This window comes from Homarus americanus, unplaced genomic scaffold (assembly GCF_018991925.1).
Source record: "Homarus americanus isolate GMGI-L3 unplaced genomic scaffold, GMGI_Hamer_2.0 scaffold5746, whole genome shotgun sequence".
Lineage (NCBI taxonomy): Eukaryota > Metazoa > Arthropoda > Malacostraca > Decapoda > Nephropidae > Homarus > Homarus americanus.
This window is the reverse complement of record NW_024717357.1, coordinates 5046-32453: the sequence shown is the minus strand read 5'-3', so window position 1 is coordinate 32453 and position 27408 is coordinate 5046. Positions and strand designations below refer to the sequence as shown.

Below are 27408 nucleotides of genomic sequence, written 5' to 3'. Positions count from 1 at the left end.
CTAGTGGTCCCAGAGACAGCGGCGCTGCCTTATCTGGTCCACCAAAAACTCCTCGGAGAAGCGTGTCCATACTTGGGAAATTATTTTATCTGTTGGCTCCGTCATGTAATTCCTGCATGGTCAAAATGTAAACAACAAATTACATTTTCCTATCTTTTTAAAATCACGAAAATAAACGTAATAAAGGGTATTCTTGGGAAGAGGAGTAATATTTATCTCATAATAATTTTAGCTTTATATTTTAAGTAGAAATTAGTTTATTTTTTTAACTATTTGTAGTATCAATTATAGATCTTGAGTTGACTCCGGTAAGTTGTCGTACGAGTTGTCAGTGCAGACGGTCTGTACCGTCTGACAAACAGCCAACGACAACTTCGACGATTCGTGAAAAGAGTTGACAGTAATGAAAAAGTTGACAGTAGAAATGCTAGTGTGACGCCGCCTTAAGAAGGTCGTACAAATATCTAGACAGTCCATGCCTCACAACACTCTCCAAGAGTGAGGTGCATCCCCGTCTGGGGAGTACTGTAACCCCGTCTGGTGCCCGAGATATGGTGTATAAACATCTCAGAAGGCACTACTCAGTCGAGTGTCCATACTTGGAGCTGGCGGACGCCCGCCCCACAAGGAGTCCCAGCTCAAAATTGAAGAACCCACAAGTTCAGAAAACTGTGACGATTTTTTTTTTGAGTGAGAATTGTGAACTCTTGGAACAATCTGCCAGAGTAAAAAGTGGGTGTGAGTTCTTTGAAGACTAGACTTCACCAACACTGGAGCAGGTTCAGATACATTCAGGAGCCATTGCATGCCCAGTACTTGCCAACAGTGCGTAACAGAGAAGTGACCGACCGCCCAAGCAGCTAACGAGCCGACAAGTGGCGAAGAGGATAAAAGTAAATGTAAAGGTCATACAACATCCGTGTAAGCCAAAAGTATTATTGAGAGTAAGCTCTCTGTTAGGTGTTAACAGTACGATACTGTTTTCGGAACCACATCAAGGTAACTGCTGAACTCATTATGGCAACTCACAAAAATAAATGATGAAAATAAAATGTGAACTCATTAAGGTAACTTATCAAAACACCGTGTGAACCCATTAACGTAATTCATCAACGTAATGTGTGAACTCATTAAGGTAATTCATCAACGTAATGTGTGAACTCATTAAGGTAACAGGAAAACACACATGAAGGTAGAACTCACATGAATCCAGTATCACAGGTGTAGTGTGCCTTAGCACCTGCCAGCTTGCCCTCCGCAGTGTTATCCTTCCCGTTGGTCAGCGGGGCGGGTGGGTCACCTGCACACTGTAATACTGTAACGCACAGGTACAATTTTTGAGTGATGTGCTGCACCATTGTAACACACTTTATCACTGTAACTGATATTACTCTTTGATATATCGCTGTTACACTGTAAAACACCATATCACTACCACTAGCTATCACTGGTACAGTCACCCAAAAAAATCCTGTCGCGAACCACGATTCAGACTCGTGAACCCGAAGCAGTAGACACTGATACATTATTCTGTCCATAAATGCTTCGGATTCAAGAGTCTGAATCTCGGGGTTCATGGTTCGCGACAGGAGTTTTTTGGGTGACTGTACATTATATCACTGTAAAACACTATCATTAACATTCTTTATCACTATAACACCATAAACTATCAATATAACATAAAAACACACTGTAACACACTCTGTAGTCACAAAATAATGGCAACAGGTGTGGTCCAGTAAACTATAGTATCTTGAGGGTGTTGACCGTGAGCACTGTACCTGTCACACTGTTTAAGGTGAGCGTTGAGTCGGAACTTGGGAGAGTGATCGGCTCCGGCTGTGGAAGTGAACCAATACATTAGTTCAGCCTAAATTATTACCTAAACTACGGATATGATTAAGGCCTAATTCTAATAGGCTCCAATAGAGCTGAGGTCTAGGCCCCCAGCTAACTTAACCAATAGGGGTGAGGTCGAGGCTCCCATGTAGCTTAACAATAGGGTTGGGTCGATTTAGACTTGAGGACCATTAGGCTTTGACAGAGGTCTATTAGGATTAGGACTATTGTGGATTGGGCCCAATTTTATTTATTTTTATGTTAGGTTGGTAATACTAAGGGCTGAGGCTTAGGATCCGGTCCTTATAGTTAGGGGTAAGTAAAGGGAAGGATGAGCATTACAGTAATAGTACAGTCTCCGTGCAATTTCTTACCAAATTCGAGTAGGATGAGTTCCTGCCCCGAAGTGTAACCAAGACGACGAAGTTAAAGGATGTGGCTGTAATCTCAGAGGTCACATTATACGAGATTAAATCCAGGTCTGTGATGAAGTCACCATCAGTCACATCTATCGGGAAGCGCTGATACAACTGCGAAAAAAGAACGTTCCTTAAGTACATTTTCCTCAATATAGAACACTCATTAGAATATTATGAAGACAATAAGACAATAATCAATGCACTTCCTTCCATTACTGAACATTTTCTTCTATTACTGAACACTTCCTTCCATTACTGAATACTTCCGTTATTGAGCACTTTCTTCCGTTACTGAACATTTATCCTATCATCGAGCACTTTCATCCTTTACTTAGCATTTCGTTCCGCTTAAAATATGTGAAAGTGTGTGTGTGTGTGTATGTGTGTGTGTGTGTGTTCTAATATTGTTCTTTACTTTATCCTCTTCGACACTTGTCAGTGTATTACTTGGCAATCGGTCAGTTGTTTCAATGCTTTTCTGCTGTTTTTATCCATATACAGTATTACTCTCCCTTACCATTCTCTACATTTCTTGAGATTTCTGTTTCTTTTGTGTACCAGCTTACAAAAAGTGGGAACAGAAGAAGGGTACAGTATAAGATAGTTTATATCACTGCCGTTGACAATAGTAAAGCAACATGAGTAAAGGAGTGAGGAAGAAAAAATGAGACCAAGATAACCCTAGGAAATAGTGTCACAAATGACGTCAGGAAGGGTGTGATCTTTACCTCTGATGTCATGTTAGCGACGAGAGACGTAGTTTCTTCCTCGGTTAAATCGACGTCATTCTTTGGCGTAGATAACTTTACCTCTAGCCGTGTAACTGTGGGCAGAAAGGGTACTCCTGACGGTACATGACGTAGTGTGACAGGGAGTAATAGCATGTACATTTGAAGTGACGGTGAATAATAGCATATGGTGGAGTATGATAGTGAGATGACTGAGATCCATGACGGAGTATGATAGCGTGTGATGTGTGACGGACTGCGGTGAAAAGTAGCGTATTGGTAAATAATAGCGTGTGATGTGAGTAATGCGACATTGTATATGCATTATGCTTGCATGTGATGGTGCATAACAGTGTTGACGGGGTGAAGTGGATACTCTTGTAGGGTTACGTGATATTATGTTGTCTAGCACTCAGGATGGATGGATGGAAACTCTAAGGTGGTGGTTTTCTTATATAATATAAGTTATATGAAAGATATTCTGGTGCTGGAGATGCCGTGTGGTGAGGAGCTGCTCAGTAGACACTTTCGGTGAGTAGCGTGCTGAAGGAGGTAGATGTGCAGGAGCTTCGTTAGAGGAGACGTTGCCTGTTGCTGGCCTCCAGGTTGAATGAGAGCTGGACAGCGAGGAGCTTGCTTGGAGGAGGTGTTGCGTGTTCAGGAACGTAGAGTAGAATGAATCTTAATGGAGAGACAGAGCTAAAATACACAGCAGCCGGAAGTAAACCCGTGGGAACCCGCTGAGCTGACCCCCCCCCGTGTTGCTAGGATATGCAGTCGGTGACGCCTCGACCCCTGGCTGCCTGTTTGGTTGCTAGGATACTGTCGCATTGGAATGCAGATATCAGTTGATGTTGTCCGGGTTGTGTCCCACACATAACACATACCGGGCAGGTGTATGTACGACTCGACCACTACGTGTAACAACTCCGTCTAGTGACACAAAACCTGTGGGAGAATTAGGAGGAGAAAGAGGGTTTGGGATTAGAGGAGGTTGTACAAGCAATGGTTGTTGTGCTCCTGCTGCTGCAGGGGCTGCGTCAGGAGGAGGGTCCATGGCAGGAACAGGTTCTATGATAGGTGCAGGTTCTATGTCAGGAGGAGGGTCCATGGCAGGAGCAGGTTCTACAGCAGGAACAGGGTGTACATGAGGGTGAAAAGAGGGTGCCCAGAAATGTCGTGGGCGTGGTGTTGCTGCCGGTGGTAACTGCGGGTAGACTGGTGCAGGCGTAGTTTGTTGATGGTGCTGCTGGGCTACAGTCCATATCCTCCTTGTGTGACGCACGGATGCCGAGGAGCACTAAGGGAAGAGGATCAGTCCAGCTGTAAGGGTCGTGCTGTGCCTTGAATGCGTCCTTCAGCTGCCGGTGAAAACGCTCTACCATGCCGTTGCCTTGAGGGTGGTATGCTGTAGTGCGTTGCCTAGACGTGCCGAGGAACTGTAGGAGGTGCTGCCAGAGTTGTGACTCAAACTGGACTCCTCGGTCAGTGATTACGGTTGCGGGGGGGCCAAAACGGGAAACCCAACCGGACATGAAGGCGCGGACAGTAGTCTCTGCTGTAGCATTGGGCATGGGAATTGCTTCTGTCCACCTGGTGAAACGGCCGATGCAGGTGAAGATGTAGGTGCTACCGTAGGCTGATGGAAGAGGTCCCACGATGTCGAGGTGTACTACTTGAAAACGTCCTTTGGGAATAGGGAAGGTTTGTAAGGGGGCCCGTATGTGACGATGTATTTTGGAGGACTGGCAGGCCAGGCACTGGGCAGCCCATTTCTTAGTATCAGACTTGATGCCGGGCCAGACGACACGTTGCGTGAGGAGGCGCTGGGAGGCCCGCACACCCGGGTGGCTGAGACCATGGATGCGGTCGAAAACAGCGCGGCGGTGGACGTGAGGCACGAACGGTCTAGGCTGCCCACAGGATTCGTCGCACCACAATTTTATCTTTGTGCCAGGAACAGGGAGTTCTTGGAGTATGAGGCCTGAGGGGGATGTCTTGTATGCTGCCAGGTCTTAGTCTTTCTCTTGAGCCGCGGCTAGCTGCCCATAATCAATGGGTGGAGATGAGGGAAGAATGTTGTATATACAACGAGAGAGGGCGTCGGCGATCTCGTTGTGGCTGCCTTTAATGTGTTGGACGTCGCTGGAGAACTCCGAGAGGTAAGCCAAGTGGCTCAGGACACGAGGTGTATGTGACTGGGAAGCTGAAGCGAAGGCGTGGACGAGGGGCTTGTGATCAGTGAAGATGGTGAACTGACGGGCCTCGAGGAAGTGCTGGAAATGTTTGACGGCCAGGTATATGGCCAGGAGTTCTCGATCAAAGGCGCTGTACTTGAGGTGTGGTGGTTGAAGCCGTTGTGAGAAGAAAGCAACGGGCATGAGAATTCCGTTGATCTCCTGCTGTAAGACGGCGCCCACTGCAGTAGAAGAAGCGTCTGTTGTGAGAGTGGTCCGGGCGTTAGGTGCGGGGTGGGCCAGGAGGGTGAGGCGTGTAATGTGCTGTTTGATAGTGGTGAATGCCGTGGCAGCCTCTTGAGTCCACACGAAAGACTTGTGAGACTTCTTTGGGCGTCCCTTGAGAAGGTCGTGTAGGGGGGCTAGGACGGTGGCAGCTTTGTCAATGAAGCAGTGGTAGTAGTTGACTAAACCCAGGAATTCTCGGAGTTTCTTCGCCGTTTCAGGTTTGGGGAACTCCCTAATCGCAGTTATCTTCTGTGGTAGGGGTTGTATGCCACTGGGCGAGACTCTGTGACCGAGGAAATCGATGACCGAGGTTCCAAAGACGCACTTAGCAGGATGAACTTTCATGTTGTTGTTCTGCAGGCGTTGGAGAAGGAATTGTAGGTGGTGGCGGTGCTCGGCAGGCGTCGAAGATGCGACGAGGATGTCGTCAATGTAGACGGTGACAAAATCGAGGTCGTGAAGCATGTGGTCCATGTACCTCTGGAAAGTCTGTGCTGCATTGCGTAAGCCAAAACTCATGAAAGTGTACTCGAAGAGTCCAAACGGAGTGGTGATGGCTGTCTTCTGGGTATCTGCCGGTGCTACTGGGATCTGGTGGAAGGCACGCTCCAAGTCGATCTTCGAGAAGATAGTCTTGCCATGAAGTTTGTGGTGAAAGTCCTGGACATGCGGAATAGGGTACCTGTCAGGTTTGGTGACGAGATTCAGGGCTCTGTAGTCGCCACACACCCTCCACTCGCCGGGTGTTTGCTTAGGAACCATGTGAAGAGGCGATGCCCAGGGACTCCTTGAAGGGCGAATGATGCCGTCTTGCAGTACTTTGTTGAATTCTACTTTGGCTGTGTTCAGGAGCTCAGGGCGCAGGCGGCGAGGGCGTGAAAAGACTGGTGGTCCTTTGGTTTCGATGTGGTGGAAAATTCCCGATGTAGGTGGTGGGGGTAGGGAGACTCGGGGTGAGAAAAGCTCCTTGAATTCGTCGAGCAGGGAGAAGAACTCGTTGGAAGGCGCAAGACAGGTGATAGTGTCGGTGTGTCTGGCACGAGAACCCTGGATCTTGCGTGCTGTAGGCTCATGGATGAGGCATAGATGACTTGGTTTGACGCCAAGTTTGTGGAAGGTGAGGAAGTCGAAACCAAGGATGGGTTGAGACACGTCTGCTATCACGAATAACCAACGCAGTCTTGGGCAGACCGAGGTCTAAGGCGAGGGTGCGTACGCCGTAGGAAGCGATGGAGGTACCGTTGGCAGCGAACAGGTCATAAGAGGGTTGCTTTGACTTGTCTTGTAGTGAGGGAGGGATGAGGCTGACCGATGAACCTGTGTCGATGAGGAACTTCTTGCCGGAGGTGCGGTCGGTGACGTGCAGTAATGAGACGCCTGAAGGGACGGAGGCTGAGGCGTCTACCAGCCTCCGGTGTTGCCGTTTCCCGAATAGGTGCAATAGGGCTCACAGTTTCGAGCATTGCGGCCGAAAGTCTGGTGATACCAGCAGAGGGTATATTTGTTGTGCTGGGGGCTGGATGTTGTGCGTCGGAACTTGTAGGGCGTGGTGTGAGTCAGGAACTGGCACAGCAGCGGGTTTGGAGGAGCAGAACTGCTCAATGGTGTCCATCCTGCGGTTCAAAGTTTGCAACAGGTCCTTGATGTCTTGTGAGGTATTGCTCGACTGAGGGGTGTTGACCCGGCTTACAAGTTCGGTGGTAGGTACTGGTGTGACCGTGGCGGCAAGGGGTGCAGCAGCGCACTCGTTGAAAATTCTGTCTGCCGCGGTTGCATATAGTTCTGGTGTCGTAGAGTAATCTACTTTGGTCAGGATGTTGCGTACTTCTGTGGGTAGCTTTTGTGTGTGAAGCTGGCGCAGGATAGAGTCGGGGAGTCTGTCTGTGTGACGGGAGTTCAGCCTACATATCTCCTCCCAGAGACGTCCCGGGGTTGAGTTCCCGAGGGAGATAGAGGATAAGGTCTTGCAGGAGATTGGGGCTGGTCTGTTGATAACACGTCTTCAAGGCAGCCCGCAGGGTAGCGAATTTGTTGTCATCTGGAGGGTTGGAAATGGTCTGTGAGACCTGCGTGGCGACTTCCGTGGGCAAGGCACAGAGCAGGGCGCCATACTTTTGCTCGTCAGTCGCTTGTGAGCCGACGAGGGCTGCTTCCACATGATCTAACCAGTCCTCGACGTTGTGGTTGAAAGTCGGTAGAGAGATCCGTCCGTCCTCCATCCTGTGTGAGTGCGTTTTTCCGGGGTCACCATTTGTAGGGTAACGTGATATTATGTTGTTTAGCACTCAGATGGATGTGATGGAACTCTAAGGTGGTTTTCTTTTATATAATATAATATATGAAAGACACAGTCTGGTGCTGGAGATGCTGTGGTGAGGGAGCTGCTCAGTAGACACGTTCAAAGTGAGCAGCACGTTTTAGGAGCAGATGTGGTGAGTCATAGGAGGAGATAAGGCTCGTTGCTGGCCTCCAGGTTGAATGAGAGCTGGACAGCAAGTGAGCTTGCTGGGGAGGTAAGGTGTTCAGGAACGTAGAGTAGAATGGAATTTACGATGATATTTTAGTCTTTAGTTAAGAGGTGAAAGAACATTATTAGGAGTTGAAGGAAAAGTGGTGAAATCTGAATACAGTAGGAGTAGAAAGAATCTTGGGCTCAAATCCAGATCGCTTCATCTTTTCTTGCTGGTGTTTTGTCTTTGTTCACTCCCTTGGGTCGTCAGACCTTTGTATTATTATTTGTTTATTTATATAATGCTGCTTAGTTATTATTATTTGTTATTGCTGGAGTGAGTGAGCCCTTCCAGGTCCTTGTGTAACTGGGGAGGGTAGTCACTTTTTTTTTTTTTTTTTTTTTTTTTTTTTTTTGAGGTGTTAAGCAGTTGTTGCCCAAAGGTACACTGTATGGAGAGGCCTGCCAGGTTCTTAGTGAGCTGGCTGGTCACTCTCTATCTTTATTCTGTAATGTTTTATGTAGAGCGGCAAGTTGAGGGGCAGGAGGTGTCAATTACTTTTCCCAGCCGATATAGCTGGAGGGTAAATCACATTATTATTATTATTAATATTATTATTATTTTTTTTTTTTTTAGTGCTGCCTGGTGTCCTTGTGTAGCTGGAGGAAACACATTTTTTTTTTTTTTTTTTTTTTTACTATGATAAGGAATCAATGTTAAATGTTAAATGTTAAATGTTAAATATTAGTTATGTTTTGTTCCTAAAGGTACACTGCAGTGGAGAGGCCTGCCAGGCTCCCAGAGCTGTAGGGTCACTGCCGGAGCCTCCCCCCCCCGTGTTGCTGGTAGATGGCTGCGCTGGCATTGCCCCCCTGCGCGATGCCTGTTTGCTGTTAGGATACCGTCGCATTGAATGCGGATACGCAGTTGCAGAGTATGCCCTCCACTACACTCTCCCTACAACTGCTGATTGGTCACTTCGCTGCCTGCTTTCCAGCCAACCAGGGCGAGTTCCACAAATCAGACCTCGCGTTCGAACTGCCCGGTGATTCCAGTTGGTTGGCCTAACTCAAGATTGAAACCAACCAACCTATATATCATTCTCATCTCCGTTCATAATTTGACAAAAAGCTCAAATCTGTCTCCTGCTATTACTAAAAACTCTCCTACGATACGCTTATCCTTCCTTACTACGAATACTTTACATTTCAAGTTCAAAGATTCAAAACCCTTCCTCCAACTCGCTCCGTTCCTCTTGACATAGCTCAAAGACTTTACCTCATCTTCCAAACACCTACGACTAGCTACATTTCCATTTTCACCTTCCCTATTTCTTTGACCGAGTGTTGCCTGTGCGTCCGTCCACCTACGTTTCTTTCTGCTTGCGCCGCCGCCGTGGCGGGCGGTTCTTCCTCCGCTTTACCAACATTGCCTGAGGCTAAACCGACAACCAGAGCATCCGCGTTGGCCCTTGCCTGCCCCATCCTGCTCCCCCTCTGCCTCGTCCTGATTGTGATTGTTACACCATCCGCACATTGCCTTACCCTCACGCAAGCAGTGTTTAGCCACTGCACCTATTCTCCTTCTAAAATTCACTTCAATCCCCCTTTATCCTTCCCTGAACCTCTTTCCCCTGTCACTAGCTTTTATTCATTCATTCATTCTCAAGTTGCCCTTAAAAAAAAAAAAAAAAAAAAAGCTCATGTTGCGAGGCAGGGATCAGTAATAACGTATGGGTGATATAGAACGGTCTACACACTCTACAGTATGAGAGCAAGTGTTATAGCATTTGATACTGTTTATGACGGGCCTGATGGTGTATGAGAAGTCTGATGTTCTGTATGGGTGTATGATAGCTTGTGTGATGTAGGTGAGTGATATCGACCGGCTTATATATATATATATATATATATATATATATATATATATATATATATATATATATATATATATATATATATATATATATATATATATATATATATATATATATATATATATATATATATATATATATATATATATTTTTTTTTTTTTTTTTTTTAAGTAAATGGTATTAATATGTACACTTTTCTAATTTTAAGCGTGAGTCAACAATGTGGATTTTCGTGTGTACTTATAAGAGTTATAAACAGATTCTAGTGTATACAGGTACATATTTTATGAAGATAAACAACTGTACATGTGTTCGAGACCAAAAACTTTCCTTGATTAAATTAAAACAAAAAATAAATATAAATAAAAAATACATAATTGAATCACAAGGATATTATGATGGCCTTTGTCATGGGGGTTTTAACAGTCTTCATTTAGTGGGCACTGAACTAGCTATTCTATCCTACGTTTTATTTTTATATATATTTTTAATGCAAATTTACTTTATGGCAATTTGAAAATAATTTTAATGCCACTTGAGATATGTTCTTACTTCTAATTATTTAGTGGTCACTCAACAAGGTTATTTAGGCCCCCAAGATGCATTCCAACTCACCGTCTTCACATATGCAGGGCTCATATTTATTGTTCACGGACTTGGCGCCTGTGTAGGTGTGAACTCGATCCACAAGGTTCTCATGTGAGAATTCACTGATGGCTTGTATGATATCCGGGGTGAAATCCTCTTTGCACAGACAGGTATTCGCCTCCACCAACAGTTGCTTCTCCGCCAACACTGTCAGGGGTGATACATGGCTCCAAACTTAGACAAGTTACCAACAGAAGACCACTACCTTAACACAAGACTAACAACTTAACTCAGGGGTACAAATTTAACACAGGTCCAGTAACACAATAAATTGCTACCAAAATAACGTGTTACCAGCTTAACACAACGCCACTAACATTGGTTTGGAAATAGAGTAGTGGATGAGTGGAACAACTTACCAAACATCATCATTAACGCGAATACGCTGGATAGCTTCAAACATAGGTTGGGTGGATATACGAGCAATAGGGGTTGGGTGTAAACGGGGTTGCTTAATATAAGCCAATAGGCCTGCTGCAGTTTCCTCCATTCATATGTTCCTATGTAATAGAAGGCTACCAACTTAACACAGGGATACGAATAGGGTGACCGACTTAACTAAGGGTTACCAACTTAACACGGCTACTAACCTAACCAAGGGCTACTAATAGGGACACCAACTTTACGTAGGGCTAACAACTTAACTGAGTGCTACTAACAAGGGTACCAACTAAATGTGAGGTTGCCAACTTAAATGTGGACTCTTAGCAGGGATACCAACTTTACACACGATTACCAACTTACCTAAACTTAACTGAGACCTACTAACAGAGGTGTCAACTCACCCGACAGCACCAGCACCAGCAAGGGGGTTGTAGCTCTCCTACCTCCTAGCATCTTGCATACACTTCAGCACCTCCTGAGGGGAACAAGTGGACAACACTGATCGGTACTGAAGGGAGATTAATATACTGTACAGTGCTGTATTTATATTATAATAATAATAATATAAATAATAATAATAATAATAATTATTATTATTATTATTATTATTATTATTATTATTATTATTATTATTATAATTATAATAATAATAATAATAATAATAATTATTATTATTATTATTATTATTATTATTATTATTATTATTATTATACAAATAAATACAACTACTACTAATAATAATAATTATTATAATTATTAATTCTGCAATTATTAATATTATTTCCGTCATTATTCCTTGTACTATTAGTCATAGACCGAGAGAGCTGTCAATAACCACAAAAGTGAGTTACAGAACCCACACTCATCCTTATCCTTACCCCCCCCCCTTTGTTTAACCCCATTTGGATGGGGGAAGAACTCCAACTTTTATGTAGGATACTACCATTCATGCCATTTCGGAGTTGCCCTATAATGGTGATGGATTTTTATGGGTAACCAAAGCAACTGAGGGTCCCCCAGAGGACTTTCTCTTTACCAAGTCACTGGTCAATGAAGGCCATATACAGTACAGGTCACGGCGCTGGTCTCTGCACCCATCCTGTATCTGGCGGGCAGCATAGCTCAGTCAGCGTTGCCGTGAGATGGTCTGAAGCCACAGAGACTCGGGGAGGAGGTTGTTCGCCTCAGGTTGGACTCTGTTAAGGAAGACTCGACCGAGAACCTTGCCAGCTACGGACAGTGGCAAGATCCGCGGCAGTTGCCAAACTCGGACATGTCTCTCTTGTTTTTAAACCTTTTTTTTATTCTATTAACAACTGATCGGCTGGTTAGCCGCTTGGGCGGTCGGACACGCCTCTGTTACGCACTGTTGGCAAGTACTGGGCATGCACTGGCTCCTGAATGTATCTGAACCGCTCCAGTGTTGACCAAGTCTGGTCTTGAAAAAGCTCACGCTCGGTGCCGTCACAACACTGGCAGATTGTTCCAAGAGTTCACAATTATCACTCCGAAAAAGTAACCCCTCACAGTTTTCTGGGCTTGCGGCTTCTTCAACCTTGAGCTGTGGCCCCCCTGTGGCCAGCTCCAGGTAAGGGCACTCGACTGAGTAGTGCCCTTTAAGATGCTTGTACTGTACACCTCAATTAGATCTCCCCTTGCCCGTCTGTAGTATAAGCTTGGCAATTTCAGGCGCTCTAATCTCTCAGGGTAGCTGAGGTGCCTCAGTGCAAGCACCAGTCATGGCATTTTCAATCAACTGACAGTCCCTAGCATATCTCGGGGACCAGATGCGGTGACAAAACTCCAGAAGGGGAAGCACTTCGCTCTAGAAGATCGCTACGAGGGACGGTATAGATATCTGAACGACCTTCTAATAAGACCTAATATTCAGGGGTCCTGCTTTAAATGCCTCAGCTGGGATTCCAGCATGTTAGGTAGCTTTGTTATTTTTCATCTGCTTGATGGAAGTAGCTACCTCGTCACGGGTTGAAGGATAATCGAAGTGGGCCAGCTCCGGGTGCTGAAGGATCTACTGAGTAATCAGGACATCAGCATTGATGTTTTAGTTGAGCAGGAAATGGTTGCGCTCTTTTTAGTGCTGAAGGATGCCCTCCTGGTCTCTAATTACTCTAATTAGGGAGTTGGTAGAGATGCTGACATTTGGCAGGGAATCATAGGGAGAAATGGACTTGGCAAGTATAATCCCAACGGCCTATTCCTCAGTGCCGGATTAACCATGAGGCACTTGAGGCACTAGCCTCAGGCCCCCCCGACTCTAAGGGGCCCCCAAATGCAAGCATTCTCGAAGTTGAAGCATATAAAACATGAACTTCGTTCAACGATGTCCTAGCAACGTCTCAATTTTCTGTCTTTTATGAACATTAAATGTGTTATTTTGCAGAAGCTTAATGTTGATGAAATCATTGATAAATTTGGGTATATTTTGTTCTTGTTATTTATATATACCTTGAGGGTAGGGGGGCCCTAAGTTGATCTGTGCCTCAGGCCCCTATTAAGCTTAATCCAGCCCTGCTATTACTCCTCAGCAAGTGTGCTGCACACAACCTCATTATCACCAATACCTTGTTTCGGCAGGCCGACAAGTTCAAGGGTTCGTGGCAACACCCACGATCCAAACACTGGCCTATCATTGACAACACCATTGTCAGAGAAAGAGATCGCCGAGATGTCCTCATCACCCGAGCAATGCGTAGCTCAGACCACTGCGACACTGATCATCGGCTCGTCAGAGCCAAGCTCTCACTTCACGTTGCCCCAAAACGGTGAAGGCAACAAGCCTCCAGATGAGGTTTTAACACTAAGCGTTTGCAGGATCCAGCGGTAACACATAATTCCAGAGAGCAGCTCGGACATGGGCTAATAAACAACCCAACAACAAACATCCCAAATCCCAGGGCCGAATGGAGTATTATTCTCCACACTGTCATGACAAAAACCTGCAGAGAAAGAATACACCAGGACTGGTTTGATGAAAATTACCCGGAAATCAATGGACTCGTCGATGCTGCTTTAACTGACTGGCAGAACAACCCTCAGTCTAGGACCAAAGCTGATACATTCTGCAAGAAAAAAGCGACGGCCCAGTGTGAACTTCACAAACTAAAAACGACTGGTGTAGAAATAAAGCATGTGAAATGCAAAAACTTGCAGATCAACACAAGATGTGTGAATTTTTCAATTCCCCTAAAACACTTTACAGGCCAATCACTTATGGCACAGCCCCCAATTGCTCATCCGATGGTAACTCCCTAATTAAAGACGAAGAAAGTATCCGTCAACGCTGGAAAGAGCACTACCATTCGCTGCTCAACCGAAAAACCGATGTGAATGTTCTGACTAACTGGCAGGTCCCTCAACATCCTGAACTGACCCACCTCAGCTATCCTCCATCCCTGGATGAGGTAGCTACTGCCATCAAACAGATGAAAAATAACAAAGCCTCAGGGCCTGATGAAATCCTAGCCGAAGTATAAAGCAGGAGGACCTCTGCTAACTAGCAGTCTCCAAAGGATTATCGCCCAAGTTCTCCTAAACAGACCTGAGGCGGAAAACTTCCTCACAGAAACTCAGTGTGGCTTTAGACCATCATGTGGCACCACTGACATGATCTTTTCTGCCCGCCAGATACAGGAAAAATGCACAGAACATAGAAGTGACCTTACATGGCCTTCATCGATCTAACCGAGGCCTTCGACTCGGTCTACAGGGAAGCCCTCTGGCGGACCCTCAGCTGGTTTGGTTGTCCACCAAAATTCATTGCCATTGTGAGGTAACCACGACGGCATGAACGGCAGTGTCTTGCACGATGGCACCCAGTCTGAGTTCTTCCCCATCTAAACGGGGGTAAAACAAGCATGTGTACTGGCGCCAACTCTCTTTTCCATTTTCTTGGCTGCCTTCCTTACTCGTGCTAGTGCCAATTGAGCCGGCGGGGTGGACATAGAGTACCAGATGAAGGATCTTTTCAAAATAAGACGACTCCAGGCAGGAACAAAGGTGTCGGCAGCTTCCATTACTGAACTTCAGTATGCAGACGACCACACCCTTGTCGCTCACACTGAACGTGACCGACGGGAGATCCTGAACACTTATGCAGATGCGCATGCACACTTCGGCCTTAAGGTGAATGTGCATAAGACTCAGATTCTCTTTCAGCCTGCCCCTGGTTCAGCCACACCTCCACCATCCATCCAGCTTAATGGTACTACCCTCTCTAGTGTTACCCACTTTCGGTATCTCGGCTCCCACCTGTCCACCACCACGGACATCGATAAAGCGATTCAACATCGGATCAGAAGTGCATCTCAAGCCTTTGGCAGACTCCGTACCTGTGTCTTCAGCTGTAGGGAGCTAAAATTATCTACATAGTTGCACGTATATCGAGCAGTGGTCCTCCCCATCCTGCTATATGGCAGTGAGACATGGGTTACATACAGAAGACACCTCAAGGCACTTGAAAACTTTTTCCAACGTAGTCTACGTTCCATCCTCCGAGTTCGATGGGAAGAAAGAGAACAAATGCTAGTATTCATGCTGACACCAACTGTAGAAGCATCGAGGCTACCATTATCCACGAACAACTACGTTGGCCTGGCCATGTTTCCCGCATGGACGACAGTAGACTGCCAAAGCAGCTACTTTACAGTCATCTAACGAAAAGTAAATGTGACGTTGGCGGGCAACTGAAAAGGTATAAGGATAGTCTTAAGACAAACCCGAAAAATTGCCAAATCCACCCCCTCACCTGGGAGACGATCATTCCACACCGTATCGCTTGGAGGAGCACCACACGAGGTTTCAATACTTTCGAATTAGCCCGACTGCAAACCGAGGCAGACAAACGCCAGCACCGGAAAGACGCTGCCGCCGCCCCTCCCGCACTAGATGGAGCCATCCACATGTGCAACTCTTGTGAACGACTCTGCCGGTCCCGTATCGGCCTCTCTGTTTACCTTAAAACTCACCAACCTAGGTGACATCCTTAATAACTCATATCATTGTATCATAGCTGGATGATCGTCATACTCGATTCCGAGTGACAGCAAAGAAGTAGTTTAGAGCCGTTAAGTTGGGATAGGTTAGGTTAACGTTAGGGTGGTTAATCTTCAGGTTAAAAAGCTGGGACGAATGTTCAGGTGATCCATTTAATCTACAATTTCAGACAAAAAATAAGGGATAACAGTATAAAATCACTGCTTCCCTCAATTCTTTAGTATCCAATTAAATGTGATCTCACGTCACCATCAAGAGAGTACAGTATTTAATATAAAATCCATTGGGAATCCAGACATTCGGATTTGTCCCCTTGACTTGGATCCTGGAATGTTAATGACAGCCGTGGATCATGAAACAGTACACACACATCCGTGCGTGCGTGACATACAATTATCGTTTGAGCTAGTAATTTAAATCACCCGCTAACACTGGACGATTGAACGATCAGGGTCAAGACATGAATAGTAATTAAGGTGGATTAGGATAGATTAAGCTAGGGTTGGTTGGATGAGATTTGGCTAGGCTTTTGTACAGCTAGGTTAAGCCGGATTTTTTAATTTCAGGCTAGGATGGATGAAGTTTTGTGAGAATGTATTAGGTTAGAATAGGATGGTGTACGCTGGGTTGGTTAGGCTGCAGTGGTCCCCAACCTTTTATAGGCTCTGGACCACATTTTTCATTGTAAATATAGTGGATGGCGCGAAATTTATGGATCGACATTCAAGAATAAAAATCATATAAACATTTATTTCAGTTTTACATAAGTCTAACTATTAAAAGTTACATACTTTTACATTTATTCTTGGATCATGCATTCTTAAAACGAGCTAACTATATATATATATATATATATATATATATATATATATATATATATATATATATATATATATATATATATATATAACGAAGAGGAGAACCAGGAAAAACACAAACATCTTGACTAAGTTGGGTTTCTTTAATCACTAACGTTTCGGAAAAATCATCTTCTATCATAAGAGCCTAGAAAACAAAAAGTTTTGAAAAAGTTTTAAAAATACAGGTGATATACAATAAAAACATAACATTATAGAAAATTTACCTACGATAAAATTAAAAAAAAAGAGCAATCCAATTTAAAACCGACAAAGATGCTTGTGTTTACCCTGGTTCTCCTCTTCGTTATGACACTACGCTTTACACGTAACAAGTCCATTGCTGAAGTTATATATATATATATATATATATATATATATATATATATATATATATATATATATATATATATATATATATATATATATATATATATATATATATATATATATATATATATATATATATATTATATATATATATATATATATACTAATATATATATATATATATATATATATATATATATATATATATATATATATATATATATATATATATATATATATATATCATGTAGATCCACAGTGAAAAAGTGGATAAGATAAATCTTGATAAGGTTAGGTTAGATTGGATTTAAGGTTAAACTAGTCTAAACTTGGTATAGTTAGTCTGAGTTTTGGGTGATTGGGTTAGGTTAGGTTAGAATGTTTGACTTCGACTTGCTGTTTAGGCTTTGGGATCAGCTATTTAAAATAAACGATAAAACAACAGGACAGAAATAATAGCCAAGAGACATAACATCCACATCAATCAGCCAGGGTCAAGATTCATAGTGATTCATACTCTGAATATCCCTCTCAACTGTACTGTAGAGGGAAGAATGCACTTAATTAAGCTGAAAAACAAAATTTTACTGTACACATTTAATTTAGGATATCTTTTGGATCAAATTGTGGACGTTAAAGTTATTTATGCTAACACGGTAAGTCAACCAGTTAAGAGCATTTTTACTTTTATCCTCTTCGCCACTGATCGGCTCGTTAGCCGCTTGGGCGATCGGTCACGTCTTTTTTACTTTTCCTGTTCTTTATCTTCTTCACCAAATGATCGGCTGGTTAGCTGTTTGGGCGATTGGTCACGTCTCTGTTACGCACTGTTGGCAAGTACTGGGCATGCACCGGCTCCTGAATGTGCCTGAACCTGCTCCAGTGTTGGTCAAGTCTTGTCTTGAAAGAGCTCACACTCGGTGCCGTCACGACACTTTCTGGTAGATTGTTCCAAGAGTTCACAACTTTCACTCCGAAAAAGTTTGCCCTCACAGTTTTCTGGACTTGCGGCTTCTTCAATCTTGAGCTGTGACCCCTTGTGGGGCGAGCGTCCGCCAGCCCCAAGTAAGGACACTCGACTGAGTAGTGCCCCTTGAGATGCTTATACACCTCAATTAGGTCACCCCTTGCCTGCCTGTAGTATAAGCTAGGCAAGTTCAGCGTTCCAATCTCTCAGGGTAGCTGCGTGCACGACACACTTGGCAACGTGTAATCAATGCCATCGTTTAGTGTAGCTGTGTGTGTGCAACGTTCTCTCCTTTTACTCTCACACTACATTCCTCTCCCACACTATTCTCTTACTTTATCTCGCTCTTACAGGTTTTCCCGAGTTGTCTTAATCTATTTTATCACTTCTTTTTCTACATTCATCTCTCAATTCTCCTTTCTTTGCGTACCTCTCACTCTTATTCTCATTTTCGCTCTCCCTTTCGATATCTCACCCTAATTGTTTCTCTTTCGTTCTCACCCTGGTTCTTTTTCTGGGGTTGTCGCTCTCTCAGTCTCTATCACTCAAAACAAGAAGCCTAAACCTTTTGTCGACCTTCCCGTATTTTGTGTCTATAAAAGCCAATTAGTTTTTTATCGTAAATCCAACGCCTAATCTCAAGGGATCAAGGCAAGGTCAATATTAAATATCTGTGACTTCACCTTCACCAGTACTTAAAATCAACATAATAACCATTAATGAGTTAATGAATAATTTTTGTATACAGAATATATATATATTTATATATATATATATATATATATATATATATATATATATATATATAAATAAAATATATATATATATATATATATATATATATATATATATATATATATATATATATATATATATATATATATATATATATATATATATATATGCTGATAACCACAAGAAAAGAAGAAAACACGAAGTTCCTAAGCGCTTTCGTGTAATTCACATCTTCAGGGGTGAGTACAGACTGAGGAACATAAGAAAATAAGGAGTCTGCAATAGGCCGGTTGGCCTGTGCATGGCAGCTCCTGTCGAGAGTTCATACCACTCTCTATCATCCATGAATCTATCTAGCCTCGTTTTGAAACTTTCCAGCGTTCCAGCACTTACTACAAAGTTGCTAAGCTTGTTCCACTCGTCCACCACCCTATTTGTGAACCAGTTTCTTCCTATCTCCCTCCTAAACCTAAACTTATCCCAACTTAAATCCGTTGCTCCGAGTCCTATCCTGCTCGGATATTATAAGAACTTTATCTATATCCCCTTTATTGATTCCTTTCACCCACTTAAATATTTCTATCATATCTCCCCGCACTCTTCGTCTTTCTAGGGAATGCAAGTTAAGTTTCTTTAACCTATCTTGATATGGAAGGTTTCTAAGTCCCGGAATCATTTACGTCATTCTTCGCTGCACCGACTCTAGTGAATTTATATCCATTCTATAATAGGGGCACCACAACTGAACCGCATAATCGAGGTGCGGCCTGACTAGCGCAAGATATAGTTGCAATAAGATCTCTGCACTCTTATTACTTACACTTCTAGATATAAAACCCAATACTCTGTTTGCCTTATTTCGAACATTAACGCACTGTTTTCTAGGCCGTAGGTCCGGGCTTACAAGTACCCCTGGGTGTCTTTCACAAGTCGACTTCTCTAGGTTGATGTTGTTAAGGCTGTATACATTGTCAGTATTTGTTCTTCCAATATTAAGTACGCTTGCTGGTCAGTTATTAGGTAATGACCTTACTAATCTTTAAAAAGCACCGCAACGGTCGGTAGTCAGGTCAGAGTGTAAGTTGACCCAACCTTCTCACCTGGTTACAAATCTTCTTAATTACAAAATTGTCCAGTTTGTACATACCATTACTCAAATTCATGTTGACTGCTTCGGTATGTTTCATGAGACTAGATTCTATAATGTTCCTACTGTCAATTGAATTACAATGTAATATTGAGGAGGTATTATCGCAGTCAATAGAATGCTTATTATCCTTCAAATGAACAAACAGAGCATTGGATTCCTGGCCTGTCCTAACACTATATTTATGTTGTTTAAGTCTAGTTACAAGATCTTTACCTGTCTGGCCTAAGTAAAACATATTACATTCCTTGCAAGGAACCTTATAAATGCAGTCACTTGTATTGTTGGGGGAGTTCTTGATTAACATTAGTTTAACAGTGCATGAGTTTTTAAATGCCACATTGACGTTCCAGGTTTTTAGTTGTAAAGGAATTTGAGAGAAATTTTTGTGAAATGGTAATACTAAGAGATTCTTCTGGTCATGGGTGGGCTTGGGATCGGTTCTGTAGAAAGATTTCTTAGTAATGTTAAGGCATTTGTCTATGAAAGATCTAGGGTACTTAAGTTTGAAGCCAATATTATAGATATATTTATATTCCTCATCAATGAATTCCGGGCTGCAAATTCTCAAAGCACGTAAAAACATTGATGAAAATACTGACTGTTTGACTCTATTATGGAGGGGAGAATAATAATGAATGTATGAACACACATTAGTAGGTTTCCTATAAATACTGAACTTAAAAGTGTTACCTATTCTGTGAATCAGACAGTCTAGGAAAGGCAATTTACAGTCATGCTCTAATTCCACAGTGAATTTGATAGAGGGGGCTAAGTTGTTAAGTTGTGGCAGGAAAGCTTTTAGGTCCTCATTACTTGGCCAGAGACATAATACATCATCTACATATCTAAACCAGACTGCTGAAGGTGGTAAAATATTACTTAATAGTTTCTTTTCAAAGAATTCCATATATTGCTTAATACAGGTGAGAGTGGATTTCCCATTGCCATACCAATTTTTTTTTTCTTGTGGTTATCAGCATATACCTGGATCACTCGCACCCACAGTGATTTACTTGCATATATATATATATATATATATATATATATATATATATATATATATATATATATATATATATATATATATATATATATATATATATAAGCATAAAACTCCTCAATATAGTAAATGGTTTTATATTGAAGGCTCATAGTTGTGACGATACTGGTTTTGCAACATGTATGTGTAGACCCGGGTACCAGGCGACGCTCTGTGTGGTCACTAACAACACTAAGCTCTCCTAGTCAACCAAGGCTGGTGTCACGCCACGGTACAACACCCCGCCGAAGTACAGTAGGTGTATATATAGTACACACATCACAGGTAAACATAATGGAAAATGGCGTCACGGAAATGTAACAAATAAAGCGCTGGTTTCCAGCATGTTAGTATTGTGTACATTTCTAGATTGAAATTATGTCGTAAATTTAGTTGTCAGACGAAAGATGAGAACGATTAAAATTACATATACAGGGGTTCAGAGTTGGTTCGATACCATTTTTGGAGCATTTCGTGTGTGTGCGTGTGTGTGAAAATATTTATAGTGTCATGCTAACGTCAAACCCTGAATTTAAACAAAAACTCGAATTTTGTCTTTGTTTTGATGGCATAACACTGGTATGTATGCACTATAAACGTCTTCACACCGACGGGTTCTAAAAACTGCTCATCCGCCAGCAACTGATAAGTTGTAAAACATTAACAAATTATCCGAAAGTTGTTGTTGTTGTTGTTGTTTTTGCTCATATTTTTTTGGCCATTAGGTTCTTACACGAGATAATACATTAACTGGTAATAGATTCGAACGAACAAACGTCAGGTAGGTACATATATACATGATCGGGTCAATGTCACATAATGTCTGTCATCCTCTTCAGCAAGTAATAGGTCAAGAATCTCATATGTTCCTAGGTTTAATTTTCCTCGTGCCTGGAGAATTGAACACGTTTTTAACTTATTCACTTACGTTACGACAAAGTGATGGGCTCTCGAAGGTTCCTAGATTAACACTCATTAGTAGCCGAAGACGTGAGAAAGCCTCAACCCAATTCACTTTACGACGCAATGATAGAGGGTAAAATATCGTCGAGATTATTGTTATGACACGAAATTGAGTCTTTGTTTGCCTACGTCATGTGTCTAGTGACTGCAGATTACACGAAGAAAGTTTTCTTTGTATTATATTACAACTGTGTTTATAGTCTGGACAAAATCCCAGCAAAACATTTTCTATTGGACAAAATCCCACTTTACTTTTCAACCGGACAGTCCCACCAAGCTTTGCATACAGACAAAATCACCCAGACTATTTTCCACTGGACAAAATCCCATCACACTATTTACCAATGGACAAAATCCAACCAGACTATTTCCCATTGGACAAAACCTCACCAAACTATTTCCCACTGGACAAAATTCCGCCAGAATATTTCTCTGGACAAAATCCCGACATCAAATAAAAATCCTAGCATATACAGCTCAACTAAATCGAAAGTCCCAATACCCTTGACAAGTACTATAGGCTAATCTGTATTTTGTCTACATCCTTATCAAAGTAAAACGATAACTCACCTGAGCGAGAAGATACGGAGGTATCTACCTTGTGAAGGTCTGTGAGGCACTGAAGCCTTGCACTCTCCGCCTTTCCGAGCTCTCCTTACCTCTTACCATTGGTGCAGCTGGAGCTTCTCGACCAATCGCTTACTTGCAATATCTTAATGGGCGGGACAAGGATGCAAGACCAACGTGTATATGGGTATGACATGGGCTGATTGGTCCTTTATCACAGCTCATAACTAAAGTGTGTTTCAAGTGTTAAGTAAGGTCTATTTGCCTCAAATTCTTAGAACAACTGAGGTTAGACAGTAATGTGGAAGGGACACTAGCTGACTTAATGGTGAGGAAGGACCAATCAGCTCGTCATTCCGGCATACACATAAATTTTACTAGTTATCGAAGCTTACGTGACCCAATTATTTCTCACGTTACCAGTTAAGGTAAAATTTTATCGTAAGGACGCTTTGAGAACAAATCTTTGTGTCGTAAGTTATACGAGTATTAGTAAGTTAAAAATATGCTCACATAATCCAATCAGAAGGGAACAAATAAATATAAGTAATATAAAACCTCATAAAATCCATATTTGTGTCGTAATTCTAAGTAAGCCAATTAGCTGAGGTCTCACGTCAGCAGGTGGGCGTAAAAGGCAAATTTTATCATGACAAATCTTGGGGGACTTGTAGACTTGGTTTAGTGAAATCGTCCAACCATTGTCCGAAGAGTTGTACAATACAAGGGTGTCTTATCGCCTTACAAATCGCAAACTAGATGGAAAAATTTCATGGCCACAGTTAATATTATCGATAAAATTCTTTCATAACTGATCAGTGTTGTAGCATCTGGCTCTGTTGTACATGGATGATTAAACGGACTGTTTCCTTTATTGTTATTTTTCTCTGGTCGTCTTCCGTTGAGTTATTATGGTTACCGTTGTTAGTTATCTCTGGTCGTCTTCCGTTGAGTTATTGTGGTTACCGTTGTTAGTTATCTCTGGTCGTCTTCCGTTGAGTTATTATGGTTACCGTTGTTAGTTATCTCTGGTCGTCTTGTGTTGAGTTATTGTGGTTACCGTTGTTAGTTATCTCTGGTCGTCTTCTGTTGAGTTATTATGGTTACCGTTGTTAGTTATCTCTGGTCGTCTTCTGTTGAGTTATTGTGGTTACCGTTGTTAGTTATCTCTGGTCGTCTTCTGTTGAGTTATTATGGTTACCGTTGTTAGTTATCTCTGGTCGTCTTCCGTTGTTATGATTACTGTTGTTAATTTTCTCTGGTCGTCTACCGTTGTTATGATTACTGTTGTTAATTTTCTCTGGTCGTCTACCATAGAGTTATATTTATTATGAGTGAGGAGACTATCATCCCAGACGACCTACAGTATACCAGCTGGCGGGAGCTAATAAACAATAGCATTACTGAGGTCCGTGGATAGTTGCATTGCTTCCCTTATACTGTAATACCTTAGTTATAATGTAATACCTCCCTTAGACTTGTAACAGGTGGTGTCTTGGTGACGTGTGAGTGACGGTACTCAAGTATGAGGCAATACTTAGTGACCCTGAGTGGTGAGTGATATGAGTAACGTGAGTGAGGTGAGGGGTAGAGCGTATTGTACTCAGCTTAGGTCAATCGATACTGTTTTTCCAGCCTTGGTCACACAACAACACCAGGGTGGCGCGCCTCATACCTGCAAACGTGACAGGTGCGAGGAAGGGTGGCGAGTCACGTGGGTATATATATACTGATAATAATACTGCACATACACGTCGCTGTCGCCGCCGCATGACACCAACGCACGAAGCATCACGCCCTAAATCATGCGTTATCATGCACTAAAACGTGACGCACGCACCCCATTAATTATATAAACTGACGCATGAACGTACTATCATTAACATAGCAGATGGATTATTTTTGTATGTATGTACTGTATGCATGCATGTATGTATGTATGTATGTATGTATTTATGTATGTATGTATGTATGTGTGTATGTATGTCATCTATCTATCTATCTATCTATCTATCGGTGTTTGTGTGTTAGCGTTTATTAATCTAGTATATACCATAAGAGGGGAAGGACACGAAGGGAGTAAAGTGAGCAAGAAGATTGGTAATGAGGGAAGGAAGACAGGTGAGGGAAGGAAGACAGGTGAGGGAAGGAAGACAGGTGAGGGAAGGAAGACAGGCGAGGGAAGGAAGACAGGTGAGGGAAGGAAGACAGGTGAGGGAAGGAAGACAGGGGTGAGGGGGAGGGAAGGGAAGACAGGTGAGGGAAGGAAGACAGGTGGGGAGGAAGACAGGTGAGGGAGGAAGACAGGTGAGGGGAGGAAGACAGGCAGAAGGGAAGACAGGTGAGGGAAGGGAAGACAGGTGAGGGAAGGAAGGCAGGTGAGGGAAGGAAGACAGGACAGGGAGGGAAGGAAGACAGGTGAAGGGAGGGAAGGAAGACAGGTGAGGGAAGGAAGACAGTGAGGGAAGGAAGACAGGCGAGGGAAGGAAGACAGGTGAGGGAAGGAAGACAGGCGAAGGAAGGAAGACAGGTGAGGGAAGGAAGACAGGGAGGGAAGGAAGACAGGAGGAAGATGAGGGAAGGAAGACAGGTGAGGGAAGGAAGACAGGTGAGGGAAGGAAGACAGGGGGGAAGGAAGACAGGTGAGGGAAGGGAAGCAGGGTGAGGGAAGGAAGACAGGTGAGGGAAGGAAGACAGGAGGGAAGGAAGACATGGAGGGAAGGAAGACAGGTGAGGGAAGGGAAGACAGGTGAGGGAAGGAAGACGAGGGAAGGGAAGACAGGCGAGGGAAGGAAGACAGGTGAGAAGGAAGGCAGGTGAGGGAAGGAAGACAGGTGAGGGAAGGAAGACAGGTGAGGGAAGGAAGGCAGGTGGAGGGAAGGAAGACAGGCGAGGGAAGGAAGACAGGTGAGGGAAGGAAGACAGGTGAGGGAAGGAAGACAGGGTGAGGAAGGGTGAGGGAAGGAAGACAGGCGAGGGAAGGAAGACAGGTGAGGGAAGAAGGGAAGAAGGGAAGGAAGGGGAGGGAAGGAAGAGAGGAGGGAAGGAAGACAGGGAGGGAAGGAAGACAGGTGGGAGGGAAGAAGACAGGCGAGGGAAGGGAAGACAGGTGAGGGAAGGAAGGGGGAGGGAAGGAAGACAGGTGAGGGAAGGAAGACAGGCGAGGGAAGGAAGACAGGCGAGGGAAGGAAGACAGGTGGAGGGAAGGAAGGCAGGTGAGGGGGAAGACAGGCGAGGGAAGGAAGAGGCGAGGGAAGGAAGACAGGTGAGGGAAGGAAGACAGGTGAGGGAAGGAAGACAGGGAAGGGGAAGGGAAGGAAGACAGGTGAGGGAAGGAAGACAGGTGGAGGGAAGGAAGACAGGTGAGGGAAGGAAGACAGGTGAGGGAAGGAAGACAGGTGAGGGAAGGAAGACAGGTGAGGGAAGGAAGACAGGTGGGGAAGGAAGACAGGTGAGGGAAGGAAGACAGGCGAGGGAAGGAAGACAGGCGAGGGAAGGAAGACAGGTGAGGGAAGGAAGACAGGTGAGGGAAGGAAGACACAGAGGAAGGAAGACAGGTGAGGGAAGGAAGACAGGCGAGGGAAGGAAGACAGGTGAGGGAAGGAAGACAGGTGAGGGAAGGGAAGGAAGACAGGCGAGGGAATGAAGACAGGTGAGGAAGGAAGACAGGTGAGGGAAGGAAGACAGGTGAGGGAAGGAAGACAGGCGAGGGAAGGAAGACAGGGAGGGAGGAAGACAGAGGGCCCCGTGAGGGAGAAGTTTGTGTTGTGTCTCGGGATCCCTGAGACCGACCTCCCACTTCCCCTTCCACCCCCAGTGTACTCTCCCTCCCTCCCTCCACTCACTTTTACCTAGATAGCCAGGAAGGTTAGAACTATTATGCCTCCTCATTCCCCTTCCACTCTCTCCTTCCTTTCACTCATTCCCCACTACCACCTCTTCTCCCCTAACCTCTTCTCCTCCCCTCACTCTCTCCCTCTCCTCACCTTCCCCCCGAAAGGTGAACGCTAGCTTGGTGTATAAACGTCATTTTTTTTACACAGATTCGTATTAACATATTGATGAAGGTCGATTGTGACTCCTGGTTCACGAGAACACCTTATCGTGTCTATGCCTTCCTGCCGCTCACTGCACAGACGTACAGTCAGTTTATGCTACTCAGATTACAGTTACATCTGACTGATTAGTATACAGTCAATAGTCAATTTATGCTGTTCAGTGCAGTTACACCTAGTTGCTCAGTATACAGTCGATTGACATATAGTTAGCATTTGCTGATCAGTGCACAGTCAACAGTCTCACCAGTGTAATTGTTATTCTCTATTTCATCTACGCCCCATACCATACCTTGCCCTCCCCTCACTCCATCCTCCCCTTCCCTATCCCTCTCCCTACTCTCCCCTCACTCACCCTACATTACCTTCCCCTCCCCTCACTCTATCCTACCCTCACCCCTCCCTCGCATCACCCTCCCTCCTCACCTCCCTCGCCTCACTCATCCTCTCCTCACCCCTCCCTCCCCTCCTCCCTCCCTCACCTCATCCTCCCTCCCCTCACCCCTCCCTCCCTCAACTCCCCATCCTCCCTCACCCCCCTCCCACCCTCCCTCACCCTCCTCCCTCACCCCTCCCTCCCCTCCCTCTCCATCCTCCCCTCACCCCATCCTCCCTCACCCCTCCTCCCCTCACCCCATCCCTCCCTCACCCCTCCCTCCCTCACCCCCTCCCTCCTCACCCCTCCCTCCCCACCCATCCTACCCTCACCCATCCTCCCTCACCCTCCCTCCTCCTCACCCCATCCCTCCCCTCACCCCCTCCCTCCCTCACCCCTCCCTCCCTCACCCCTCCCCCCCTCACACCATCCTCCCCTCACCCTCCTCCCTCACCCCATCCCCTCCCTCACCCCTCCCTCCCTCACCCCTCCCTCCCACCCCATCCTCCCCTCACCCTCCCTCCCCACTCCCCGAGGCACCACAACA

At 44.2% G+C, this 27408-nt stretch overlaps 1 protein-coding gene across 1 annotated transcript; it reads right to left on the bottom strand.

Moving 5' to 3' along the window:
* Positions 1–22536, bottom strand: LOC121858858. The gene is made up of 8 exons (XM_042355513.1): positions 22434–22536; positions 11211–11284; positions 10393–10572; positions 2987–3081; positions 2214–2369; positions 1782–1839; positions 1204–1315; positions 1–112 (listed from the first exon to the last, which is right to left on the bottom strand). The coding sequence occupies exons 2-8, from the start codon at positions 11260–11262 to the stop codon at positions 1–3; spliced, it is 765 nt and encodes a 254-aa protein (XP_042211447.1). The 5' UTR covers positions 11263–11284; positions 22434–22536.
* Positions 22537–27408: the final 4872 nt, after the last annotated feature.